The following is an 11,755-nucleotide window of genomic DNA, read 5'->3' as shown; positions in this document are numbered from 1 at the left end:
TAAAATATTGAGACTATTAGGATTCCAAAGAAATTGAATAAAAATTAAAAGTAAAAACCTTACAGGGTTTACTTCCATTGTTTGATAGACTTAAAACCGAAAGGTTAATCAGAGAAAGTAAATATTTTAAACAACATCAATTTGGCAAAACTATCAATATGTACAATTTGTATTCAACGGGTATTGGATTTTATGATACTGCTAAAGTTCCTCTCGTCTGCTTGTTTGTCAATTAATTGTACAGCACGGCAATAAGTAGGCCTACTTCTTCTGACATGCTTGTCACGCACTCGATAAAGAACATGGTTTTGTTTGCTATTACATTAAAACTCGCATACAGAAATTACAATAGTAACTAACTTGCCTACCTTTTGAGAATAACAAATTGTATTTTATATTATTTTTGTACAGAACGACAGAAGCGAAAATTGAAAAGAAGACGGCAACGTGATGCCTGAAAATTGCATTTAGAAGGAACCAATTTTTTACTAAATAACCCAATTGTACCATTTCAAACATACTAAAAATATAGGAAAAAATTAACGTGGTGGCAGGGTAGAATATCTTATTATCTAGACATGTGTTGGTGAAAATGACTTTTACATTTATCATTTTGGCATTTGGCATTTGGCATGTTTTAGATTTTGTAGGCATTGGATTTCTGTTCTAAAAATCACTTATTCCATTGAAATCTTTTAATTCCAGTAAAATACAAGATAACAATTGGGTTCGATGGCAATTGATTTATTTGATTATTCGGAATTTTGTGAATTTTAGAGATTAGCAGAGTCCCCATATCCGCTGTAGTTTCATTATCTTTTCTTTTGCTTTTCATTCGTGTTTAAGCATCTTGATACTAAAAAACGTCATCTCTACATGAAACATGTATGGTGACCGGATAAAAATAAATATAATCCTCATGTCTCATGTAGATCAGTGGTTTCTATATGACCCTTGATGAGACAAAATTAGGTATATCTTTTGCCTTTTGAAGAGTCCCAAATAGGCGATGGCGAAAGCTGGTGTTTTGGAATTGATTACGAAATTTGGCAAATGCTTTATTTGTTCACCATGTACTAAAAGTAAGCAAATAGAGAAGGATTCGAGAGAACACTTTCTTAATTATATTCGGTGGGATTTCGGTATCGATTCCTGTCCTGTTAAATATGATTAAATGTATTTTAGTCGCTTGGGATCTCTGTTGAAGGTAAATGCCCATTGGGAATATATATTTGATTGTGTTGTGGCCTTCCCGAAACCGTAGTATCAGCACGTTACTTGAGCTCGTGTATTTACATATTAGCTTATATTGTGATTGCACTATTATGAAATCGTTATTTCGACATGGTTTGTTTAATATACGCGTTTGTGGTTTCGGTAAAACAAAGACTATAATATGCTTTACCAGCTTGAAGCATTATGATATCGGTGTCAAATTTTTTATAGGCTCGTATTCAAAACCATTGGTCAAATATAGCACACCTCTTCAACATGACTGTTAGCTCTATTCCAGGTCATTTGGACGCGAGTTGCTTTACGTCTCCCATCAATTGCCATTCACTGGAGGATAACGCACCACAAAAACTCAATATGATTTTAGTAGTTTTCTGTATTTCAATGGCCGCTGTAGTTTTGCTCAGAAATGATTCATTTTTGCTGAACGCAAAACTATACGACCACACGGAACAGATACGTAACTGTGGTTGTAAAATCGAATAGTGCATTTGGCAAATCCTGCCAAGTTCCATGTAACAAAATTTGATTTTCCTTGTGCACTGACCATTTATATTATATACTTTTCATTATGTCCAAATATTTTTGATTGTAGAAAAGTTGTTACAAGTTGATTGTAAAAAAACGATCACACAGTTTTCTAAAATCAAGGAGATAGTTAAGTAATGTTTAAAAAGGCATAAATAAATAAAAATAATCTGAATATATTTGGTTATTTTATATCAATGACAATTATCTAGCGTATTTAACACCAATTTTAATACATTCCAGTCAAAACGAAATAAGGTCTGTTCACCTTCATTCGAATTTTAATTGCGAGCATGTTTCAACTTGTTTCATAATCATTAGTTTACTAAACACACAGTTGTTCACAGTCACGAGGAAGGAAGGGTACCTGTCAAAACGAAATAAAGTCTGTTCAGCTTTATTCAAATTTTGATTGCGGGCATGTTTCAACGTGATTTGTAAATATTATTTCACTAAACATACAGTCACAAGGGGCAAAGCGTTTCAATGTGTAAAAGTCAACAACATAATATATATGTAAAAAGGACATTGTGATAAAAATAATAGCTTAAATCATGTATATATTTCTAGTTCATTCAAGACCTTATAATTTTGACTGGATTTACGCAGATATTAATGGCATTGAGCTTCAATTGAAGAGAAGACATTGGGCAAAAACTAAAATCCAACAGTGTTTAAAGGCTCAATTATATAGTCGAACCTGGAAATATTCAGTAGAAAACTAGTTAACTCTCTACAGTTAGACCGTTTTTACACCATTTTCTCAAAAATCCGTGAGTCTTACTTATATACAGTGAATATGAGGGGAGCTGACTCTTATGATCGTATAGTCGTATCGCCCGATAATACCGAAAAACTTGTGTATGTTGTTGTTTATTTTTATTACTGTCGCAATACTCGATTGTTATGGTTGACGAAATAATAAATCTCTCTCTCTCTCTTTGAATAGAAGTTTGAGATTACGACTATCTGTCGTTTTCTAACATGAGAATATCGGCTTCGAATAAATATATTTTATTTAGTACAATAAATGACGGATACAGTAATGAACGAAAAAATAATAAAAGTCAGGAATATTTATATATATACATCAATAATTATAACATCGTGCATTGAACAAAACGATGATCGTTTCATTGTAATTAACAGAAATGTGAAGAATATTATCATCATTTAAAAAAAACTATAATATGATGCAATGCTGGAATTTTTGACCTGATCAATACAATGTTACGAAAGAAAATCGAACAAAATAGGAAGAATAATAACATTAAATGTATAAAATTGTCGATGAACTACAGTGAGGCAATTCAAATGATTTGGTTTCTGTTTTTGCTCATAATGCAAGGATACAGTAGCGAAAATACCGATGACTATATGGCTTTGAAACAAAATATCGTAGCTATCTTGATTTATTGAATTAAATCAATGTTTTTCAAATTATGTCAAACCAAGATGTCAAGAGCTAATGTATATATAGTAAATTTATTTAAAACTATTGGACAGCTCAAACCGGCATAAAAATAGGAAGAATATTTTCAAGATCTATTTGTGTTAAAATGGAAGACATGAGTGATCAATGATATTATACCAAATGATATTATTCAACGATCATGAATTTCAACGAGAGAGCAATGCTAAATATAAGGGCACGAAAGTTTGTAACGGTAGCTAAGCAGTTTGGTGAAATGATCGGAGGATAGGGATGAAAGAAATAGGATGATTTTGTGAATTGAATAAAAACAGTGAAACTTTGAGTGAATATCGGGTCTCATAGGAAGTTGACAAAAAACTAAAAAAAAGTGATAGCCTTTCAACGACTTCAATATTCTTCCAGTACAACAAACACTCCAACAATAAAACCTTAGCAAAATGATCCCTATGTACTTTTCGTTTTCTATAATCATTATCAAGAAAATTGATTATGCATAACTATTTCTTGAAGTTGATGGAAGGATTAGAATATTTTGATGGTAAAAAGTATTGACTTCACTTTATATTTAGTGCTGAGTGCTAATAATTATAAAACTGGCATACAGATCATTTGTTGCATTGCCTTCAAGAGAGAAAAATGAAGAGATATAAAGGAGGAAGGAATTCGAGAAATAAAAAAAGATACAAAATAGACAGTTTACGTTAATTTATGGCAAAAGTTTTTTGTTGGCGTTAATTTATATTATAGAAGTAAACATGCTAAAGTCACCTTGGATGTTACGGATTTAGTATATTATATGTAACTATTAAATATTAATAAACTATTAGGAATCATAAAACACGTTTATTCTTTTCTCTTTTTTATCATTATATTTGAAAAATATTAACTTTAATTGATGAACAAGTGACGACAGTGTTTTTAAAAAAGTATTGTTTCAAACGAAAACAATATAATCTACATTAGTAATTTGCACCAACGAATTTTTAGCAGTGTAACGATACCATTAAGAGAAATACCGAAAATTCATCTTTGTGTTTGATTACATTTTAACATCAATGCAGTCTAACATATCACAACGAAGCATTTGTATTTAAATTTGTCTTACACTATAGCTTTAAAAAAAAAGTTGTTCGCCGTTTCCAAATCATATAGTCAGTTCATTTTGTCACATAACGTAAATGTTAAAATGTAAAGTGTACATACAGAGTGAAGTAGAATAACAATAAAATACATTTCAGCGTAAATTTGGGGCTTGCATCTCAATACCGATGCCTCATTTTAGATAAGAATCGATTTCATCACCGATTTCGTTCGACATAATCCATTCAAAAATTTGGAGAAGAAATAAGAGTTAAGAAAGCAATTTTTGCCGTGGATTAGATAAAAATGTTTAGAACCTAAACTATCATATGTATCTCTAATAAGAATCGAGAGTATTTGATTTTTTTATAATTCTTAAAAATTGCGAGGCTTGTCCAATATTTCATCTTGTTATTTGTATATCAACAGATTTAAATTTCATCTGTGTCGGGACACATACTTTGATAATATATATTATTGTTGCTGTTATAATTACCATTTGCTAATCTTAAATCGAGAGTTTCATCGTTACCTACCATTGGATTCGTTGTATGCGAGTTTCGATCTTCCATATCAAAAGTCTGATTTTGAGCTGCCCAACGAGAGTTGCCAGTCCCATTATTTGTACCAGACGGCGAAATTATTTTCAAGGCAATCAGTTTATCTTCTTCTCTGTTAAACTTTGAATTTTTGGCACCACGTTCTTTTAAATTTAAAAATCCTCCTTTCCAAAGTAATAAAATCATAAATATTAACATAATCACAACTACTACCCAAATGGCGGAAGTTATTATCTGTTCTTTTAGAATTAAGTTGTTTGGCACTTCTGACGTCATAAATGAGTTTGAATTTTCATCGGATGTATTGGATCGTGTCAAAGCATCGATCCTTTTCCTTGCATCTATTAACTCGAGAGTAGGTGTGTATTGATATGTGACATCAATTCGTTTGAATACTTGCTGAACTGGCGTTGCTGTACATGGATGCAAATTTGGAATATTCTGAACTTGACATTCCTTTTCCGAAATGATTTCTTCCGCAACAAAATTGTTGAGTTTGCGATTCTGTAGTTGTTTAGGGGATGAACAAGTAATTCCCAATTTTTCCGACCACGATGGAAAAATGTGATTTTTTTTTTCTTCGTTTTCAAGTTTTTGTAGAGAATTCTAAAATAGAAATTCATCATTAGTTTAAAATTAGATTACATATATACATAATATGAATCTGAATTAAATTTATTACTTTCCTATAAGCAATGCTGGGGAGACTTGAATCACTGACTTGATTCAAAGTGATTCGAGTCATCCGAATAAAATGACTCGTACTCGTCATGAACTAACTATCAGTGAGACTTAACTCAGTGAATGACTTGTTTTCAATCTCGGAACCGACTCGAGATTCGAATGACCAATGACTCAAATTGACTCGCGGCCTACCCGAGCGTCGTGTACTGGGGGGAATTGTACCAGCGCTGCTTCTAACAATAATTTCTGATAAGTTGAATTCTTTGTGAAACTCACCACATATGTAACAACATCACAATCACACTCCCAGGGATTACCACTAAGATCATTCCCGAAAACAAAGTCATTTTTAACAATGGTTGTGAACCATCCAACTTCTGGCGTTTTCAATCTGTTATTGCGCAGTACTAAAGTTTCCAAGTGGCTGAAAAATTAGAAAAGGCATAAACACAATGTATCAATTAATGATTATTTAAAATAACACCAATGTAAACTGTTACAGCAATTCAATTGCTCACTCAAGAATGCGTAGGAACACACAACATGTTTATGTGTTGTTTCTACCCGGGTTCTATTGATAAATAAATAAAGTATTGATAAAGAATACCTAATGAAAATGAGGTAATAAATTTGTAGCAAATGATATTTCAATCTATGTGCTCCAAAACTGTTACATGCGTCATGTGAAATCAAGCCAAATGCGTTATAATCGTGACGACATTATACACTTGAAAATTAATATTTTAGAAAACATGGCAATAAAACTTACCACAAATAGGAAAAAGTATGTTTTTCTATGGTTGTCAGATAATTGTCAGCAAAGTTAAGATATCTAATATCAGGTGATCCCAAAAACACATCATCAGATAAAGAAACCAAAGAATTGTTTTTCAGTGAAAGATTTCTGAAAAATAAAAAATAAAAACAGATAATTAGTTTCATTACTTCGTTGAGTAAAGTTCTAGTGACAAAACTTAACATGAGATAAATATGACTGAGTGAATATATATTTCACTACTTTGAAAACAACATGCCTTTTGTATCCAATGTATGGAATTAAGTTCCGTCCATACTGTTTGGTCGAATCGACTAGATGAGGATTGATGAATTGTATTTTGATTCAGTTAATTATTTTTTGGGCGCGTTCTTATTTATTCGTAGTTTCCGGAGCTGACAAGAAACTTGTGTATTTTCGCCAAACAGAGGAAGCATTGCAGCAACGCCCCTATAACTGTAACTTGCTATCACCAAACGTTTTGTAGTTTAGTTTAAAACGGCTTATATTATGACACTATTTTATAACACTATCTTACTGTAATTTTGTCATATTTGTCAAATGACTTGCTTGAAAATTTGAAATCCAGTTGAATGCAAGATCAAGAGTATAAAGATTCATCAAATATTTCTAAAACAAAAAGTATCGACATGAGAACAATACTTTTCAAATTGACCATTGTATTGAGATTTCAAAATAATAATAAAACAGTATCAAAATTCGCAAATATGAAACTAAATTTAGGTGTAATTTTGAAATCTGGCTTCGCATTCTATGATAATGAAATATTTAAGTCATATAAGTCAGTGTATGTATCTCGATCTAATAAGTACGATAATAGGACATAATTCAGTTTTGATAAAAAGTTCATTACAGCAAACCTCAATCGTTATGCGTTCAGGCCAAGGGCGTACTATCTATGGCATTTCTGAGTTTATAATTGAGTCTTACCCCATTCCCCTCATTCCAGTCCATTATTTTGTTGTAAGACATAGTTAAAACTTGCAGATTTTTCAGTTTCATAAATACTTTCGCATCAACATAAGTCAATCTATTTTCATCAAGATGTAAATGAGTTAAACTCCAGAGTCCGTCAAATGCTCGCTGATCAATAAAACCGATTCTATTTGCTGGAATAATAATTAAATTCTAACAATTGTTTACACGAAAATAAGTATGGTCATTGATAAAAAATCGATTTGACAATAAACGCCATTGTTTCCACAAATGTACGATCTGTCCAAAAATTATTTGCCTTCTAACATCACAGCCTAACGTTTTATAAAAGTTATCATAAAGATATATAGTTTAACAATTGTTGCTTCAACTATCTCACTAATTGAATTTACAGTAACAAATGTGTTTGAAGTCAATAATCGTTTGAGACGAAATTCAATATAATAAAAATATTTGCGAAATAATATCTGCACGTCACTGCAATAAAGTTTTATTGTTTAACTAGAATTCAGTGGTTTGACTCGATAAAAAAATCACATGATTCAAAATTTAATACAGATATTTATGATAATCCACTGATACAGTTTTACCAATTGATAAAATTATTCTCCATATTAATTTTCCTTTGAAAATGGAGTTGTAACAATTGTCTCAGCCAGCGCTAGGAGGCCACAAAATTTGATTTCCGGGTAGAACATACCATATAACAAATTACATAAATTGATTTACTATTTACCTGTTAATTTTAAAATTTTTAAATGTTTCAATCCTTGAAAAATTCCGGAGTGTAGAACAGAGATCTTGTTTCTATGAAATGAAAGTTCAATCAGAAAATCCAAGTCATAAAACACAGAATCCGGAATATGTGTTAATTTGTTGCTAGCAAGATTCAGCGTTTCAAGACTATGTAAACCTGAAATATAGAATTTAATTAGACTATTTGTATTGCCATGACAGAAAGATATCATTTATATTTTTCTTTAAAAAATCGCAATCAATGACTGCACGCGAAAGTAATTTTGTCGTCAGAAAAGACGTTTATAATGCGTATGTGGATATGTCGTTTTTGTTTTAATCTGTATATAAGCTAAAGGCAAAGGTGTTGGAAAAATTTTAAATTCATTTATAGCAGATTTGTATATTTCTGTTCATGAAGTGGTAAGTAAAATTGAATATTATTAGGAATTTTGTCACTCACCAGAAAAAGCTGTAGGGTCGATTTCACTGATTTGATTTCCACAAAAATCAACTTTTTTTAACTTTCTGTTTCGTGAAAATAGTTTTCCAGGTAGTTGTTTTATATAATTTCTACCGGAAAGAAAAACTTCAATGTTGAAATACTTTTTCATATCATCTGCAAAAAGAGTCAAGAAAGCAATGAGTTAAAATAAAAAAATGAACATAAAAAATCTTGCCATTTAAATTGAACGCTTGATTATCACTGATTTAAAATATATCGTATATGCTCAGTTTGAAAAGAAGCTATGAGTATTGAAGGCTCTCGATGTTTGGAGCCATGCTACATGCGGATAAAACAGAGAAATGAAGATGTAGTATGATGTATTCTTGTAGATTATATATATATATATACATGTCAACTTAGCCAAAATTCGCGTACACCAAAACAAACCAATACGTATAAAGTATAAACGACCAACCAAGTTTCTCAAAAATCATCCCGTTTGAGAATTATGAAAAAATGTAGAGATTTTACTTGTTTGGCGAATCAAGCAAAAAATGCCGTATAATTTACCACAAACAATCGAGTTTTGTATTATGATTTATCATTCTAATATTTCAATTTAAGAGAAGATTTTCCAAAAAAATACAAAAAACTTGAATGTTTATTTCATGTTTACCTCTTTTAATATTTTTCACGCAACTGTCGTCAACGAAGAGTGAAGTTACATTACTGCAAGACATATAATTTACTATGCCATCGGGATCGGGGATTCTTTCAAATTGAGAATAATTGCAATACAACGACCATTCTTCCTTGTATATCATGCATTGTTGATAGATCGATATGCGTGGATCTCGACTGAAAAATATTAACAATAAAATTCGATTTATTATTTTGTACGTTGGGTAATTAGGAAATTACTATCTTTTCAAATTCTTAATTAAAATAAGTTGAAAAAACAAAATTAAATTCAAAAATTATATGGCCCAAATTACTGCATTAACATGGAAGTCGTGTTCAAACACAAAATTACTCGCAAACATCTTTACTTCGACTGTTTCTTTTTTTTTCATTTTGTCCTAAACTCAGCAACATACAGGGTTTAGGTAATATTTATGATATAACACCAGTTTCCTTCATTCAAAAAATGGTTTTTAATCAACTTGGAATATCGTATATAATTATCTTCAAATTTTATTTTCAACTAAATTATCCATTGAATAAAACTGATAAATCAAGAGGAATGAAAAAGCAGCAACGCAAATAAAACAAAAGAGCAATACTCGGAAATATGGACACAAAAACCAAAACGAAGTGATAGGCTATCAAATCTTTTACAGTAGGCCTACCGTTAGTCTGAGATGTGATCACGGAACTATAGAACATAATTTGCAATTTTGATGACGTTGTCACACAAAACTTCGAAGGGAAAAGTGAATCCCATAGAGCCCATAGGTATATTTGAAATAAATGGAAAGTAATAGCCTTCTAGCGACAACAACAAGCTTCAACCGCTGGAAAAAATAATTGGTCCAGTAGTTGAAGAGAAAAGCGATTTCTCTCAACAACAACATGATAACAAAACGATGCATAGGTCCATTCACGTCGTGCCCAATTAGGAAGATTTTTGAATACCCATCGAGGTTGCGTTTGAATATAAAAGGCAATTCTTACTTTGTACATTTTGATTCCACATTATCACAATTTTCATCGTTTACTTCACTTGCCAATATTGTTAAAAACTTGATGCAAAAGATAAGGCAAATAGTTGTTGCATTCATTTTATTCTGAGCAAGATTAGCCTTTTATGAATTAATATTATCTCTAAATTATTTTTTCATGCTAAATAAAAATAAAAATTAGTATTATTGCACTTTGACTACCGGCAAAAAAATTAAAATGCCAGTCAAAAACATCTGAATTGAAATACACTGAAATTGTGAACATTATTAAGCACCTAATATTATGAAAATGATCAAAGAAGCAATCCCAAATACCCAATATACCAATATGATTTAGATGAATTGTTTTAATAGTATAAAGTACAGTGTTATCAAGTTTGACCAACTTTAATAACCCATTAAAGCAATTTTGAATTGTATAAAAAAGTTCTATCTAAGCCCAGATAAATATTGCAAACTTGGCGATTAATTGAAACAAATTCACCCTTTTCGCGATATGTTAAACCAGTATTTATTTGAAATATAATTGAAGAAGATGTCATATTACATAATCATGATTCATAGAAAACATATTCCATCATATATATATCAATTATAATATTACATCCAATACACAACATCATAACATTCACCTTATCTTTCTGACTAAACAATCCATTATGCAATACTCCTTTTTAAAAATTATTATGCCTATAATTATCCAAATTGAGCCTTCAAATTATTTGCCTATAAAACGACAAAATGGCACAAAAGTATTTATCACCAATCTTCTGAATGAATAAAATTTTTATGACGGTATAAGATGTTGTTTCTTGCTAATATTGCCGATCTTCAATACGAACTGGTGATACCTTTTTCTCAGTCGATACCTGTCTCCCGACCCTATTTCACAATCCTTGCAGTGGGTGGCGCTATCGTACTCAGAGATATAGTCAACTTACACGATATTTCGTCATCAAGCTTATTTCTTTGTCAGGCCTAGGCACGATATAACGCCATCCCAACGATCTCCTTTAAGCGCTATTGTAGACATAAGCCTGTATCTATGAAATCGAAATCTTTTCTAGTATTCGTAGTTTAAGTCAGCATTGTTCACGAAACAAGAATCCCGGCAATTTTAGCTTACAAAATAACCAAAACCAATGTTACGTGTTTTTATTTGCATATTCTTTTTTTCGTCCCATTCATTATTATTCTGTATTGCGGTAGTTTCCGTAGAAACTTGCGCGTAGTCCTCATTTCTATATAAGATACATTTATTCTTGATCCGAATAGAAATATCTGGAATTATTTTGATTTGCAAGGCTTTCAATTTAAAATGAAAACCCGTTAACCACATAATTCGAATTTTTGGGCTAAACAATAAAATTTTTGATGTTAAGTTTGGAAGTTCCATACTACGTAATACATTCCAGAACATTTTAAGTATATAAAAATCGGGAAAACACCAAAATTTTTCAAGAAAAACGGCGGTTTTTATTCTTCAGAAGAAATATGTTCATACGGTCCCAATCATAAAATTATCATTTACTCTACAGGAATGAACTTTGACATGCCAAACATTAAAACGGATAAGTTTATATTTGAGGTATTTAAGAATAGTTTGAAACCGATTGTAGTTTAGCTATGGAGTTCAAA

The 11,755-nt window shown here is 31.0% G+C and overlaps 1 protein-coding gene across 1 annotated transcript; it reads right to left on the bottom strand.

The window, feature by feature from the left end:
- Positions 1-2,882: 2,882 nt before the first annotated feature.
- LOC120330392 (uncharacterized) lies at positions 2,883-10,273 on the bottom strand. The gene is made up of 9 exons (XM_039397357.2): positions 10,110-10,273; positions 9,112-9,293; positions 8,451-8,606; positions 7,989-8,165; positions 7,247-7,425; positions 6,834-6,925; positions 6,290-6,424; positions 5,797-5,944; positions 2,883-5,442 (listed from the first exon to the last, which is right to left on the bottom strand). Exons 1-9 carry the CDS (start codon positions 10,214-10,216, stop codon positions 4,708-4,710), a joined length of 1,911 nt encoding a protein of 636 aa, XP_039253291.2. The 5' UTR covers positions 10,217-10,273; the 3' UTR covers positions 2,883-4,707.
- Between the last annotated feature and the right edge of the window lie 1,482 nt (positions 10,274-11,755).

Source organism: Styela clava, chromosome 12, assembly GCF_964204865.1.
Source record: "Styela clava chromosome 12, kaStyClav1.hap1.2, whole genome shotgun sequence".
Lineage (NCBI taxonomy): Eukaryota > Metazoa > Chordata > Ascidiacea > Stolidobranchia > Styelidae > Styela > Styela clava.
Note: the sequence above shows the minus strand (reverse complement) of the source record. Positions and strands in the feature narration are given on the sequence as shown.

Excerpts from the sequence above, each read along its gene's own strand:
- LOC120330392 (XM_039397357.2), bottom strand. The coding sequence starts at position 10,216 with ATGAATGCAACAACTATTTGCCTTATCTTTTGCATCAAGTTTTTAACA. Across the intron at positions 8,607-9,111 it reads CGTGAAAAATATTAAAAGAG|ATGATATGAAAAAGTATTTC; the intron begins GTAAACATGAAA and ends CTCTTTTTGCAG. Across the intron at positions 7,426-7,988 it reads AAAAATTTTAAAATTAACAG|CAAATAGAATCGGTTTTATT; the intron begins GTAAATAGTAAA and ends TTATTATTCCAG.